Source organism: Bos taurus, chromosome 11 (assembly GCF_002263795.3).
Source record: "Bos taurus isolate L1 Dominette 01449 registration number 42190680 breed Hereford chromosome 11, ARS-UCD2.0, whole genome shotgun sequence".
In the NCBI taxonomy this organism is placed as follows: Eukaryota; Metazoa; Chordata; class Mammalia; order Artiodactyla; family Bovidae; genus Bos; species Bos taurus.
Window position 1 is genome coordinate 94911037 of NC_037338.1, and position 17268 is coordinate 94928304.

At 36.9% G+C, this 17268-nt stretch overlaps 1 protein-coding gene across 7 annotated transcripts in view; it reads right to left on the minus strand.

Moving 5' to 3' along the window:
- Positions 1–17268, minus strand: part of DENND1A (DENN domain containing 1A) — a 531039-nt gene that overhangs the window by 383318 nt on the left and 130453 nt on the right. For 6 of the 7 annotated variants that reach the window (XM_015473579.3, XM_015473580.3, XM_005213126.5 and 3 more), the window contains exon 3: positions 2751–2794. The exons of the other annotated variant lie outside the window; for it this stretch is intronic. In XM_015473579.3, the coding sequence (XP_015329065.1) occupies positions 2751–2794 (44 nt within the window). The remainder of the gene's footprint in view (positions 1–2750; positions 2795–17268) is intronic. 7 annotated transcript variants of the gene reach the window in all.

A 17268-nucleotide genomic window follows, 5' to 3' on the forward strand; every position in this document is an offset into this window, starting at 1 on the left:
CTGTAAGGTACAAAGAACACACAGAATAAAACATCTAGCAGCAGCAAGCGTCTCTGATCAAGTGTGCTGGTACATGGGAAATACACTATATGTAAAAACAAGCACTAGTAGTTTAAGCGAATGGGGAAAAAACTGGGCGGCGGGGGGGTTGTGTGTGTGTATAGTAATAACTGCTATACTTTGTGGTGAATTATCTCAAATATTCCTTATGGGTTACATCACAAATGTGTTAATACTAGAAATATTGTCTAGATTAAGTACATATTCAGCATTTAAGGCTTATATGTAATAGATTTCTAAGAATTCCTTTATAATGGCACACCAAGGGAAAAGATAATTTGGCTTAATCCAACAAATGCTAAGAAGAAAAAACATTTAATATTAGAATCCAAATTATAAAAACATAAATAAAAACACAGGTCTCAATTCCTTTGCTACTAGGTCAACTCTCAAATTTCTTGGGGAAACACTGTGTCAAATTGGAAGAGATACCAAGTAAGGTAGTGACATGCATACATTTATAAGTCTACATCCAGCCTATGAGTATCATCCTCCAAATCTCCAAACTAAGTCACTGATCTAAACAAATGCCTATCCTAAGAGAACTTTAAAATAGCTAAAAGTTATTTAGATTCCTATTATAATTTTGAATTATTCCAACTTCAATACATAAAATACTTATAAGACTATTTATTAACTAAAGCAAAGAGAACTAAGTTAACAACACAACAATACTTAATCAGTAAACGGGGCACTATACGCAATGACAAAGTCAATGAAAATCTGTATTTCTCTTTATTTCTATTTCACATTTCATGTGTATGTATGTGGAGCACCTGTATATATACATACTCTACCCAAACATAAACACATACATACATTTAAAGAACATGAAAAAATAAACACCAAATTATCACAGTAGTTATCTCTTGAGTAGTAAAATTTCGATGACTTGTATTTTTTTTCTTTTCATTCTTTTATTTTTGCTTTATTTCCTAAATTGCTTTTTGCTCATGAACATATTACCATGCAATTTTTTTTTTTAAGTTACCCCCCTCCCAAAAAAAAGATCATGGTGCTCATAAATTTCAGATACAGCAAGAAACTATGTTGAAAGGAACAAACCCAGGTGTCAACTATGTTAAGTTTTCTCCTACATAATTTTTTCTCATTGGGTAATTCAGATCATGGGACCAAAAAGGTAATCTACCTAGACCACAACATTTTAAAAGAATGATTTTCTTAAGAACTACGTGCATGTGTGCTTAGTCACTCAGTTATGTCCAACTCTGCGACCCCATGGAGTACAGCCTGCCACGCTCCTCTGTACATGGAATTTTCCAGGCAAGAATACTGGAGTGAGTTGCCATTTCCTCCTCCAGGGGTAAGAACTATGGCAGCAAGTCTATTCTAAACAAAGCTTTAAGATGTTCCACCCTTTAAACATCGTCTAAAGAAAAAAATCTTTATAAGATCCTATAATCTTTGGATTGTGTAAATTAAATCCAAAGGGTTCAATTCCATACCAACTTAAGGTAAGATAAAAATTTAACTTTCCTGTTGGAAGATGAAGCCAGGGTAGAGTGAGAAAATGACTATTTTTGTTAAATTTCATTTTAAAGTCTTGAGGTCATATGCAAAGCAAACTATACCAGTTTTCTTAGGTTCTTGTACAATCCATCTCATGACAAAGCATCTTATTATCCTGATTATCCAGTTATATTCCTAAAAATGTATGAGATGCCTTGCCCTATATACAACAGGCCACACTGCAAAGGTGGTAGTACTTACTGTACTGGAGACTTATATTCCATCGTACTTATCCTCATCTAAGGACATTTTTTAATACACAAAATTAAATGGAGGCACTTCAGAAAAATGTTTTTATTTTGTACAATATACCACATGTAAAATGCTTTCTAAAGTTTATTATGTAATCAAGGATGCTTTTATTTCAAAACCTTTTAAAAATAAGTATACCAAAATGCATGTTTGGTATACTAACATAATATACCCCAAAAAGCTGGTATACCCCAAAAAGGTACAAAACATTTCTAATATTTCTCAAGATAGAAACTGAAATCCAGAATGTATAACCTGGATTTAATTATAAAGAGTAGAGCAGCTTCAGAACTTTAGCAGTATTTTGTGAGTAAAATAGTTCTTTCTACTCCATTCCATGCTTGCAGAATGCAAGAAATTCAAGATGGCACAATGACAAGACCAACTCGCCAAACAACTTTCACTACCATCATTAAAACCACCCTCACCCTAAAGACCATTCTTGCATGTGTATCTATCTTGTCCTTTAAGTACTACCATGACACAGTTTCATTATTCATTTCCAATTTTAGGAAATGTTATAAGCTTCCATCCTCCCTACCTTTTTGTTATACTGGTTCCTGACTGCTTAAATAGAATTAAAAAAAAAAAAAAGTTCACAGGCAATCCAAAAAGGATTTGCTAATGAACTGCAGGCTGTAGCATACCTCAAAGTGAAAAGTAAAATTTGTGATAGGTTTTCTTCCTTACTTTTTGTGCATGTTTCCCCTGAAGGTAACACCCCAAATCTAGCACCAATATTTTCAATCCTACTTCAGTATGTTTTACTTTTTGTCTTAGGTTCATAATTACTGTTTCCCTTCCTTCTAAAAATTCATTTATCTCTTTCAGTAAAAGAACAGTAATAATATGTTGAACAACTCTGAAATAAATTTTGTCATGTAAAAAATTAATTACGCATTCCGAACCTGGTCACTGTAGTCCTCCGGGAATTGCCTCTGCACCTCAGGATCTGTAAATAATTGACAGATAATATTAATTGGCTTTGGATTAGTGAGCAAGCAGAGGATCACACATTAATATTTGATCAGAAGATGATAGCAGCCCTGGCAGGGGATCCAAGGGGGGCAGCTGAGGCTGCTACGCTGATGAGCACAAGGAAGGACTCAGCAAGGCACTCCCACTACCCTCCTCCAGAAATACAAAAAAGAAAAATTGTAAAGACCCCATGCTACTGTTAACTTTAGACTATTACCTAATGCAAAAATCTTGCCAGCTGCAAACTGCCCTCAATACATTTTTCCAGAGAAAGTGAGTCTTAAATCTGCTTGACTTTTCTTCTCTTATCAGAAGTATCCTTTCACAGTTACAGATGTGGGCTTGGTATGTTCGGGTAGGGGTGGGGTCGGGGGCTGGGGTCGGGGAGAAGTCAGGGTGAAGGCAAGAATCAGATAAGAATTCTTTCAAGGAAGAAATGCAAAATTTCCTGTTTTAAAAAATAAAATAAATTCTTCCCAAAACATTTATGCTCTCTTGAAAATAGATGAAATTTTTCAAAAGAAAACAATACACTTTTAGCTTGTCAGTATTAACAAAATATCATATGAGATTAGACTTGCTCAGAAACTATAAAAATACATAGGTGAAGATATTTTTCATGACCAATCTGTTTAAAATGGAATCAGGAAAGTGGTCACTTGATTCTTCAACATAATTGCAGGATAACCCAATGCCATCATCTCTAAATCAATATAGAAGTGTACTAATTAAAAGCTATTAGCACTCCATTTGCTATTGATTAGGGAAACATTCAGTCTTTTCTAAAAAGAGAGATCTGGTTCCTCAGAGACACATTAAGAAGAGTGATCAGAATAGTATCTATTTGAGAAATTATGTATCAATGCAAAATGCTTTCATAAAACCACAATATTTGAAGGTCCCCAACCACAGTCCCCATAGTATATACTACTCAGTTGTCATATCTATCTTCTAAAATATCAATTTACTTCTCCATAAAAGTGAATCTATGTGAAAGTCAAAGTCCTCCATGTCACAAGATAAAAATGCAATTAATTGTTCTACAATTAAAAAATCAAAAAGGGGGGGAAATTATGGGCCTATTCACAAACTACATTTAAATCTTAGAAATGCTAGTTTTCAAGTCAATGGATGTCATTTTTCAACACTCAAGACTAATAACAAAAGGAATATTCAAAAGGTCACACAAAAAGCATAACTTCCCAAAACAGGTGGTGCAGAAAAGTTGAAACTACCTGTACACTACTTTGGCTCTTAAAGTGTCTTCTGATTGACTTTAAAACTAGGGACAAATTTCTTTACCCTCATCTGCAAATACTAGGAAGACACCAATGATATGTCTAGACCAGTACTAGTAGAATTCTAGAGTAATCCTCATTGCAGTACCTTGCAGGGCTGCTCTGGTAAGTCAGAGGAAGTAGCTGCTGAAAACACACAAGGATTGTGGATGTTGTGACAGGAGGCCAGAAGGCACAATCTTGTGGCATGAAAAGCACTAGGTACGGGGCGGGGGTGGGGATGGGGGAGGGGGGAATGGGGACTTGCCAGCAGGATGCAGAGAGACAGCCACAAGCCCAGCAAACCCCTAAAATGTGCTGTGGGGGTGGAGTAGAAGATCCAAAAAGAGGGCTCTAATTCCTAAAATATACATAAATGACTCTGTCCAGAAAAATAACTGGTATTTTAGGATTTAAAATCTGCTACTGAGACCCACCCCCCACACTCCCTGTGAAAATGCAGCTCTAAGTCACTGATGGACACAGTAATACAGAGGCTGGAAAAGCCACAAAATAATCTAAGGCTTATTCTTTTTCTTCCAGTTGTCATGTGGTGAACAGTTAGCTCTTCAACAAGAAAACTTCATACAAAAATGACTCACATATAAATCTTTAATATCAAGTCCTCTTTTATGCAATAGTTTGCTTCTTGGGAACCACAAAAATATCAATGGAAATAAAGATGGAATAAAGTAAAAAACTACTTTTTATCACCATTTTCTGAGAGGATGAATATCAGAAACCAAAATTTGTAGTATATTCTTCAATTTTAAAAATGTTTGCTTATAAGTAGGAAAAGGAAGGTCTTTAAATCTCTTTAACCAACTAAGCCAACCATGTTAACAATAAACTACATTAATAATTTTGTGATTTTTTAAATGCATTTTATTCATATATACATAGACTTGTAAAAAGAGAAGGAAAATAGATGAAAAAGATCAACTTGTTTTAATACAGTGAAAGTAAAAATGACCATGGAACTCCAAGATGGGGGCCATTCAAACCAGATTATTCTAAACACTGCCTCAATGATAGGCAGCATCAACTAAGTACCTCCATCAACTGAATTCCTTCAACTGTCCTGAGACTAACCCTAGAGTGGGACTCCCAGATTTTAACACAATTATGTTCCAACATAATACATGGATTATTATTTACAATGACTCAAGCATAAAGCTTTTGATTCCCTTTCTGTAAGACCCTGAGATTTACAAAAAAAACTTCATAGGTCTTTAACACTCTCAACAGCAACATTAAAAACAAAAAAAAGGCAATGCCTTTTAAAACTAAAGCCCAACTTATAAAGTTCCATTCAATTAGCTCAAAGATCCAGTCTGACAGTTAATAAAACTATGAAAGCCATTTTATAAAAATTAACACAAAAACTAAAAAAAAAAAAAAATTGTATGAACTTTCTTTAAATGTCTATTTTGCACAGGGGGTTGAAATCATTTTTCACATTTGAGTCAATTGCAATGCCTTAATGTCACCAAAATATCGACATTGGAAACATCTGAGTTAAAAAGGTCCAAATACAATCTGCTTTTCTCAAGCCACACAACACCCGCCTTACTAACAGTTTCAGCATGGCACATGTACAAAACCTAGCACCCTGCAGTTCAGCAAACCGCCTTTAAATTTTCTGTCTGGCAGCAATCCACTTGCGTGTCTGTATGCTTTTACAAGTACTCTATGTATTTCATTGCATCAGCTGCATTTCTTTGAGTTTTAAATGGTCTGGGAACATTTTATGACATGTTCTATATCTTTATATGGAAAATAACATACACTGGAAAACTGTGCATCAGTCTAATATTTATGTATCTATTTCTTTACCCACCATCCATGCTATAATTGCTAATGCTCCAAAATTTCTTCTCACATTCATACCCTCACTGCCAAATGCAGTGTCACCAAACAGCTAACTTCCAACGCAAAAATCTGAAGATGAGAGTACTACCAAGGAAAAAAGGAAAAATTAACAATTTGTTTAGGCATTGGTAGTAAGAATAGTTATCAGCATATGTCAAGCTTTCTTTAAGAATTGTCCCTCTGATAGAAAATTAAGAACTTAATATAGTAATGCACTACACCCTTCTTTCTCAGCAAATTTCTCCAGATTTAACAAATTATTTAAAAAATTAAAAATCAACTTCAACATCTCCCAGGAAAACACAATCCTTTTGTTGAAAAGTATTTAAAATACCTTGCTAACAAGATGTATGGTATGGAAGAGTCTATACATGACTTAACCACATAAGGCTAAAAAGAGATAGCTGGCTCTAGAACAAGATTTTGCATTATGTCAATCTGATGAGACACCACCTTTTCTCAGCACTGTGACCATGCAAGACACTGACCCCACACTGACACATGTATGCCACTTCCACTGGAGGTCACAAAAGCATTTCCATATTTAAAGCAGACAGTTTACAGTATAGGACTCCCAAGAGCATAGTCCCATTCAGGAGTAGATGTGACATGACCATGCTTAATAGCCTATGTCTTCGCAGCAAAACAAAAACAAAAAAACTGCTCTCAGAAGAAATGCCTTTTTTTTTTTTTTTTTTTTTAAAGAAAAGCTAATTTTCTTCTATCTCAATAGCCTTTTTACTGTAACGTACTATTAAATCTTTAAGATATACCAGATTGCCACAGGATGTTTAATTAATAGAATAAGAGTTTGGGCAAGACTTACTGGAAAGGCACTATAAATTATTTTACACAGGCTCCAAAACCTTGAGTGCTGCCTTAGGCTTAAAGTTTCTAGAAAACGTGGCAGACAGATCTTTTACGACAGAAATGCAAAATAATTCATAGAAGTACCGTGCTTATGTATGAGGGTCCATTTGTAAACTGGTAACTAAAAAGTGTACATACACACAAACACATAGCTTACCAAATTATTCTCCTGTTTTCCTTTGCCACACCAATGACTGACTCCATTTCAAGGGTCAAGGCATGACACTTTAACTGATTATTGAAAAATACACTGATTCCATTTTCTGTGAAAGGTGTAGCAACTGCACAGTAATCAAATGTTACAATCTTCTACAATTGGAGCTCTTTTAGGAAATTTAAAAGAAACTGCAAATATAGCCATTAACATGGAAATCTACACTGCTTTCACTTTTAACATGCTAGATATCAAGGCAGAAAATGTTATATTTAACATCTACTAAATTCCAACCATTATCTCTAGGATATTTCAGTCAATAAGAGACAAATAGTGAATACATTTAAGCTTACAACAATAAAAATATGCCCTGTTAAAGTGAGACTTTAAAATGAGCTATAACGATATAATCTCATTGTTCAATTTCATGGAGTTTAAGATACTATCTTCCTTTCCCCTAAAACCATAAATGTTAATCCCAGCTGTAATCAGATTTAATTTTCCAGATGAGAAGATGAGAATATGCTGCAAGTGAATAATAGTCCATTACACTGCTCCTTCCCTAATGACACTTTCCATTTTTATATACTAAAAATATAGACCCTCAGAAAATAGTCTGCAAAGGTGTACATTTTGAGGACAAACTCAATCTTCCTCAACACACTTAAACTGTCTTTTAATCTTCAAGAAGAGAAGTTAATTTTTCTTATCATGTAGAATTAAAGTTTCTTGACAGGAGAACTGCAAACTGGACTGCACTAAACTAATAAAGAGCTTCAAGGACACTGCCTGTTAAATCTGGTTTAGCTACAAAAAGCTTCACCTACTTTATTTTATAAAATAACTGAATCATTAGTTTAGCATTTTAACTAAATGCAATCATTCTAGAAAATTATTTCATTTATGACTTAAAATTCACTTATTTAAAAAATACATTTTTGAAAGAAAAGTTTCACAGTTAAAAAAAGACACATTTTCCTTTTCCATGATAATGAAACCAAATGATTTATATTGTCTTTTCTTCTAAAAATTATTAATTAAAAATTACTGTATAGGACAACTTGGTACTTTGAGGTGGCTTAAAAGAGGGGATATTTGCTGTATAGCAGAAACTGACTCAACTATGTGAGGCAACTGTAACTACAATTAAAAAAAATTAATAATAAAAATAAAATAAACTACCTATTTTAAAAATCATTGATTCCAAAATGCAGATTTTATTCTGAAATTACAATGGAGAATAATTCACTGATTTTTTTAAAAATCATTTCAAAGTACTTTAAATGAACATTCAGCCTTCATACACCAATGGAATTTCTTACTTTAAATTTATTCTAGGTATTACCTTTTTGCTCCAAAACATGAAAACTGTTAAGACATAAAAACTTTGAGTCATCACCAATTTTTAACCATATTTCTATTCTAGACTTTCCCCTCAACAATAGCATTTAAAATACATTCAAATACTAATTCACAGCAACCAGCCTAATAAACAGGAGCGGTTCACCATCTACACCTATAATGAAAATCCAAATAGCGTTATTCAGTAAAGGAGAGCACAACCCACCTCAGTATGTTAAGCAATGGAACCATTCACGTGCCAGATTTCTCCTCAAACTAACCATATTTTGCCTTTCAGACATATCCTGCTTCGATGCGACTATTTATGAATAAACAACAGACACTGACCTATTGTTTTCAGTTGTCAGAGTTATGAATGTAGTACAGTTACCAATTAAGTGAATCAACAAATACTAACTGCATCAGCTGTCCTACAAATAATGAGTCCATTGACATTATGCAGTAAAATAAGAGAGTTTCATCTCTTTCTAGAGAATGCTGATAGATTTTGACCAGCAAATACCACTACTTACTGATAATTTGAAATATTTCTCATAAACCAATTTCACTACAGGAATACAAATCTGATCATTAACCAAATTTCTGCTGTTGTAAACCCAAAAATCAAGCCTAAGTCAAATTCCAAAGGGAAATTTAAAACAGAAAAGAGATGGTGTGCTGGAAAGAAGGAAAAAAGTCAAAAGAACACATTCACTTACACTTACCTTGTTCCCTACTGAATATCCTGGTTTTCAACTTTCACTATTATTTAAGTATTTAGGGTTTCTTACACCGGTTCAAAGTTTAGAACTAATCTGTAAAAATCTATCAGACTGATAAATATTGAAGAAGGTTTTTAATGGTTATAATCTCAGGCTTCCATTTAATTTCTCTAGGAGTTAAGATTAGTTTTACCCCACCTTTTTAAAGATTACCACAAATATCAGATTTTTATTCCAATGTGAATAATTACTTCAGATGTAACCTAAAGGACAGCTGTGCCTTTTATGTACTACCAAAGTGGGATCACTGCATATGGTCTTCATTAATAGAAACATTACATTTGTCAAATTTGGTGAAAAGAGATAACTTAATTATCTACTCAAATACAACTACTGACTGAGTACCCACTATGCACTCAGCCCAGCCCCGGGATCAAACCCTTGTCTCCTAAGTCCCCTGCACTGGCAGGAGACTTTACCACTAGCAGGTTTTTTGTTTTTGTTTTTTTTTCACCACTAGTGCCACCTCGGAAGCCCTTGATCAAAAGTGGAAAGTGTAAAAGAATTAGAATAAGCATGAGGAAGAGGAGAAGAAAGATCCAGTACAACTAAATAAAACCCAGTGAACAGGAGGGGAGTTCTCCTGCCCTTGGACAATCCCTGAATCCAACAAGAAAAAAGTTACCTCTTCTTTTCTGGCAAAAACTCAGCTAAAGAAAAACCACAGCGTGTTAGTTCCAAGAGCCCTCACACCTCACTGTTTACCTTGATACGAAAGACAGTCTCTCTACTTCTACTGGGGAATTGCACATGACTTCACTTATGGCTCAGCTGGTAAAGAACATGCGTGTGCAATGCAGGAGACCTGGGTTCGGTCCCTGGGTTGGGAAGATCCCCTGGAGAAGGAAAAGGCTACCCACACCAGCGTTCTGGCCTGGAGAATCCCATGGACTGTATCCATGGGATCACAAAGAGTCGGACATGACTGAGCGACTTTCACACCATGTTCCAAGCACTATAACAGGCATTTTACATAAAATGTCTAATTTTATCCTCATGACAAAGCCATGATATTGGGACTATCACAATTTTATCATAGTTAAAAAGGCAGTAAGTTATCACTCATTCAAAGTTAGAAAATTAGTATTTATACACGGTGCAAATCCTCTAATGTGATCGGCCCCATTGATCAATAAGACATAGTCTTTGCTCTCCCTGAGTTTACAGTTTAATGCAGAATACAAAGAATTAAACCAGCAATCATTGCAAGGCCTGGTAAATGCTATCATAGTGATTAGCACAGGGGCACTGAGCCTAGTCCTGGCCAGGACAGAAAAAACTTCAGGGAAGAAGTGGCAGAGTCATGTGTAGAGTCCAGGGCTACACCAGGGTTCACCTCATACCACCACAGGCCCCTTCTGAACAGCCTAGGGGAGAATGAATAAGTATTTGTGAGTCCAGGGCCCATGTTTTACTTAGCTTTGTCTCCTACAAAATGTCTTACAGATTATATATACCCAACAGATATTTTGGCATAATAAAATAAATAGAATATAATAAATTCATTAAATACCCTGTCTCTCCAAATGGATAAAAGGCCAATTTCAAAACATCCAATTGAAAAGAAGCCTTTGAATGCCACAGGCTTACTAAAGATACACTGGCATATAGTAAGCACACAATAAATATTAGTTGTTGTTATATTATTAACCCCAGTGGAGAAATAAGCAAGCACTATAAATTAGATGGCTACAGATGTATAGGTGTACCTCAAATTGGAAATTCATGTGTTCCTGAAATAAACTTTTATAAACCCAATTAAAATTTTCCCATTGCCTGCTATTACCTACTTAGAAAATATTACAACTTTATCAGAAACTGATTTTCTCTGCATCGTCAGTGGTTCAAAAATCCTTTAGCTACAGTTTATTTGCCTCCTGGCATCTGTTTGCTAATGATCTGTAAACATCAAATGCACCAGGGACTCTCCCAGACTTATTGAAACCCTGAGGTGAATCTTTGTATAAACTGAAGGACCTTTCTGCTAATTCCTTTGCTTTCTAAGTTTGCATTCTAGATTCAGAAATAGTTTTATTAAAGATTTTTGAAGTAATAATTATAATGCTATCAGCTACCACTTCCTGAATGCCTAGGTATGCCAGTTGTTGCCACAGGTAGTTTTATTTTATTATTTTATTTAATCCTAACAACAACTCTGCCAGGTAAGTAGATGTAGCCTTATTTTATAAATAAGAAAAGTGAGACTCACTAAGAACAAATTCAGAGTTAAGTAACAGAGCTGGGGTTGAGCCTAGAATCACCAGACTACTAAGAATCCAACACTGGTTTTCATTTTTGCCTTTATTTATCTATGTTCTCCTGTTGCTCTGTCTTCTAGTCATTGTTGTGTCTCAACAATAAGAATACAGCTGGACAAATAACTAAAACATGTGATCATGAAACATGCTTTAGCAGATTATGAAGGAGAGCTTTCCAATTTCTCTATTTAAATTTTTTTGCCAAGTTCAGGATATAAATAAAATGACTCCAAAGTAACTAACACTCAATTCAAATAGTAAATACACTATTTCAAAGATAAGTTCATATTAAAAATTCACAGTAATTTTGAAGGCTAGAGGTTATACTTGTATCATCTATGAAAAAAATCACTGGCTAAACAAATAAGAACACAGAAAAAAAATGTCTTCCTACATAAGAAAATGTGTTTCCAAGTACCTCTAAACCAAACCACAGTGAGAACTAAGGCCAAACTAGTACACACCGTATAGATAAAGCCGACACACCAGCAAGGGAAACATACTATGCCTGTCAACCAGTTTTCGTATACCAAAATTCTGCCTTTCTTTCCTGGAGAAACAAGTCATTGTTGCTAGTTGTTATCTGTATCATTAGAGAAGCAGTGCCTACATCCTTTATCGCTTTTGTATGTGTGTGCATGGTAAAATATACATAACATAAATTTGCCATTTTTACCATTAAGTGTACACTTCAGTAGCATTATACATTATTCACATTATTGTATAACCATCACCATCATCCATTTCCAAAACTTTCATCTTTGCCAACTAAAATTCCGAACCCATTAAAAAAATTGGCCATTGTTCCCTCCTCCTCCTCCAGCCCCTGGCAACCATCATTCTTCTTTCTGCCTCTATGAATTTAACTACTCTAGGTACATCACATTAGTGGAGTCATACAATATTTGTCCTTTGATGACTGGCTTATTTCACCTGGCAATGTCTTCAAGGCTCATCCATGTTGTAGCATGTGTAAGAATTTCCTTTCTTTTTAAGGCTGAATAATATCCCATTGTATGTACACACCACATTTTGTTTCTCCATTCATCTATCTATGGACACAAGTTTCTTCTATCTTCTGGCTTTTGTGAATAATGTTGCTATGAATGTGTGAATACAGATACTTGTTCGAATTCCTGCTTTTTTTGGATACTTATTTGGAAGAGGAAATGCTGGATCATATGGCAATTCTACATTTTTTTTAGAATGGTTCTTTTAATTTTTACTAGTATCCTGTTAGCAAAATCATTTGAAGGTCCCATAAACACATCCCTGTAACTTTCCCTCATTTCTTACTCATTTGGCTAACTGTGGAAACTATACTCTTGAGAGTAGTCTTATATGTTATAACTTGGTCACTTTCCCTAAAACCCTGGTGGTCTCCAACCTGGATGGTCTCCAAAATGTACAGAACTAAACTTGACCATGCTTTATTCACCACACTTTGACTCATTCTGAAGAATTATTCAGATCATCTTCATTAACTTCCTATTTTAATAAACAGCTCTGTTTGGTTCTTCTAATATGGCTGAAGACTTTCATGTTTCTAAAAAGCTAGAATCCTTAACCTGGCCATTAAGACAAACCCACGCAGGACTTCCCTGGTGGCTCAGAGGGAAAGAATCTGCCTGCCAGTGCAGGAGACAGGCTCACTCACCAGTCTGGGAAGATCCCACATGCTGCAGAGCAACCAAGCCCAGGCATCACAACTATTGAGCCTATGCTCTAGAGCCCGGGAACCACAACTATTGACCCCATGTGTGTACCACAACTACTAAAGCCCACGTACCCTAGAGTCCAGGCTCCGCAACTAGAGAAGCCATCACAATGAGAAGCCTGCACACCACAACTAGAGAAAAGCCCAAGCAGTAGGAAAGACCCAGCACAGCCAAAAATAAATAAAATTACATATATAAAAAAGACAAACCCACACAATTTCATCTCTACTTCTTAAAAACAAATTCACATATCTAGCCCGCCTGATCAATTTACTTTCCTACAAAACCTGACGTCTTCTCACGTCTAAATCAGACCATGCTATCAGACATCAGAATTTATAAATTTGGCCAATTATATATTCTTACATGAATTAATATTCAATCACCCTGGCACTTAAAAAAATTAAAAAGGAACCATGTCCACCGTCTAAAGTGCAGTGAATTTTACACATGACTGGTAAATGAACAGCAAGCTGGCACATTCACTTACACTGCTCCCCGACTCAAGAAGCTCCTTTACGTCTTTCTAGCACTCATGGTCAGCTGGCAGCAAAACTCTCAACCTCTACGTTCCCAACACATTCTCACATTCTTACTGTGGTCAAAAGCTGGCTTCCTCGTGAGCCCTCTCAAGCGGTGAATGTTTCCTCTCCACTTCTCTTCCCACTGACCTGAAGGTGGAGTAGGTGGTCTCTGCTCCTTGTTGTCACTTTAGGAAACTTTCTCCTTCATTTTCCAAAACTCCAGATTTCAGTAGAGTCACTGGAGTATATTCCTCCTCCTAACTCTGCTGTCATCTACTGCTTTTCATTCCTTAACCTTCATGAATCCTGGTGCACTGCCCCTCACTCTGCCACTACTCCCACCACAGTCTTACTGATTTTGCTACATATTCACTTAGATGATGCTTCTAAATCCCAAAATTCTTGATTCTTTGCCCTCCTCCCTGCCCAAGGAACTTGTCTTCCAGCAATCTCAGCTACTCACTTCCAGGGTCATACCTGAACTCTACAGTTCCAATAACTGAAACCCCCTCAATAATCACATCTCAAGTACCTCAGGCTCCAACCATGACCTACCTCCTTTCCTTCAGTTCATTCTTCTCTAAAGCATCCCAAATTCATTCTTCAATTCCACAATGACCTACACTCTATCAATCTCTTCACTGCCCTTCATCCACCTCAAACCTACACTATCTTCCTTACCTAGCTTAAATTCTATTTTGTAACTATTCCTTCACCAACATCCTTGACTCCTTCATGCCTCTCTTATTTTGTTTTTGTCCTCCTTCCCTGGCAAAACCACAATCCTTGTTAAATCTAGTTATCTACCTACACCCCTGTACCTGACTGTGGCTAAAGAAATCCGCACAATTGTGCTAACTTTAAATTTGAATTACTCACTGTTAAGTGAGCTTTAATGTGACTTGGTAATTATACCACATTTTTCTTAAGTCATTACTCTTTTACTCTCCTTAATGACTATGTCATACTTTCTCCAACTTTCCCAACCTCAGTTAACACTAATTATCTTAACTTGCCCCTCCAGTGAGAAAATCGGGCAATCAGAAGAGAACTCTCACAAGCCTCCTCTGCCACTTTTATCCACTTATTATCTCTGACCCCAAAGACTCTGCCTTCATCCCATTACTATGAAGAACTGCACACAGGGTCTGAAAAGACCCTTCCTCCACCTGTGAACTAGGATCATATCCCCTCTCACCAACTGCTCCGCCAATTCTTTGTTCTATTAATTTTATGTCTCTGCTGGATCTTCACCATCAGCATGCAAATCTATTTTTTCTGCAATGTTTTTAAAAGGTCAACCCCACCTCCTCACCATGGCTACCTCTCCATTCCTCTCATCCTTAGTCAGTCAGTTCAGTAGCTCAGTCATGTCTACTCTTTGCGACACCATGGACTGCAGCATGCCAGGCCTTCCTGTCCATCACCAACTACTGGAGCCTACTCAAACTCATGCCCATCACGTTGGTGATGCCATCCAATCATTTCATCCTCTGTTGTCCCCTTCTCCTCCCGCCTTCAATCTTGCCCAGCATCAGGGTCTTTGCCATTGATTCAATTATTTGCATCAGGTGGCCAAAGTATTAGAGTTTCAGCTTCAGCATAAGTCCTTCCAATGAACATCCAGGACTGATTTTCTTTAGGATGGACTGGTTAGATCTCCTTGCAGTCCAAGGGACTCTCAAGAGTCTTCTCCAATATCGTACTTCAAAAGCATCAATTCTTTGGTGCTCAGCTTTCTTTACAGTCTAACTTTCACATCCATACATGAAGACTAGAAAAACCCTAGCTTTGACTAAACAGAACTTTGTTGGTAAAGTAATGTCTCTGCTTTTTAATAAGCTGTCTAGGTTGGTCATAACTTTTCTTCCAAGGAGCAAGCGACTTTTAATTTCACGGCTGCAGTCACCATCTGCAGTGATTTTGGAGCCCCCAAAATAAAGTCTCTCACTGTTTCCATTGTTTCCCCATCTATTTGCCATGATCTTAGTTTTCTGAATGTTGAGTTTTAAGCCAACTTTTTCACTCTCCTCTTTCACTTTCATCAAGAGGCTCTTTAGTTCTTCTTCACTTTCTGCCATAAGGGTGGTGTCAATCTGCATATCTGAGGTTATTGATTTCTCCCAGCTATCTTGATTCCAGCTTGTGCTTCATCCAGCCCAGCATTTCGCATGATGTACTCTGCATATAAGTTAAATAAGCAGGGTGACAATATACAGCCTCTCATCCTATTTAAAGCTATATTCCTCAAAAGAGTATCTATACTCACTGTCACCAATTCCTAACCTCTTACTCTCCTGAACCATGCCAACCAAGCTTTCACCCCATCACTTCTCTAAAACAACTCATGTACCAATGACTCTCTTACTCTTGACATTAATTAATCCTCAGTCCTCATCTTACCTGACTTTCAACAACATTTGACACCATGACTGCTTCCTCCTCCTTGAAGCACTTTATGTGGCTTCCAGAGCATCTCACTTCTCTGTCCCACTGCTGCTCCTTGGGCTTCTCACTGACCTCTTCTGAAAGAAGAGCCCCAAAGTGTAGTCCTTGGACTTCACTTGTTCTTGGTGGTGTGTTTTGCTAGTCTCTTTCAGTTTTATCGACTTCCCTGGTGGCTCAGAGGGTAAAGCGTCTACCTACAATGCGGGAGACCTGGGATCAATCCCTGGGTCAGGAAGATCTCCTGGAGAAGGAAATGGCAACCCACTCCAGCATTCTTGCCTGGAAAATCCCATGGATGGAGGAACCTGGTAGGCTACAGTCCATGGGGTCGCAAAGAGTCGGACACGACTGAGCAACTTCACTTTTTCAGTTTTATCACTTCAAATATGCACTGTCAACTGCATATTTCTCCAGCTCTGACCTCTCCCAACTCCAGACTCATTTATCAGTCTACTCAAGATCTCCAGTTGGATATCTAACAGACATCTCAAATTTAACATGTCCATCACTGAACTCCTGCTGTTTTCCTCACACTCAGATCCAATCTGTCAGCCAATTCCTAGGAGTTAATTCATCAAGGTTCCCATAGCTTCTGGGTTCTACAACCATTCTGAGGTATGGCTCAGTGGAGATACGTGAGGAACGATGGCTTGAGAAACAGGGCTTACAGGATAGGTGGGTCGTTTGGGGTGGCGGGGGGGATGGAGGTAGACGAACAGTTAGGTGGGCAGCAGAAGCTAGTACACAAGAGAAAGGAGAGGGAAGAAAAAAAATCCCAATCCTACTAAAGTTAACTGTTGTCAAAGTTTCAGTAACTCTTTTCCAAGCCTGAATAAACTTGGATTCTCAGAGAACTTCCTTGTGCTCAGGGTTCACTGAAACAAAGGTACAGCAGCAAAGCTGCCATCTTATTGCTTCCCTAAGACTTGCTCACACAATCCCTCATAGACGAATTTGAATAAACAAGCAACTCATCCCTGAGAATAGGAGTGACGCTTTGTCAGGGTTGGTTCTTCCCAGCTGCAATCTGGGGGTTACTGAAATGCAAGTTTCTATGCGCAAGACAAAGAGGGGCCAAACAATAACAAAACGTCAGAATAAATTCAGAGAAAAGTTTATTACAGGGCCCTGCAAGGAGACGGTTATTAGCTCATGCCTGAAAAACCCCAAATTCCCAAAAGCTTTCAGCAAAGCCCTTTAATAG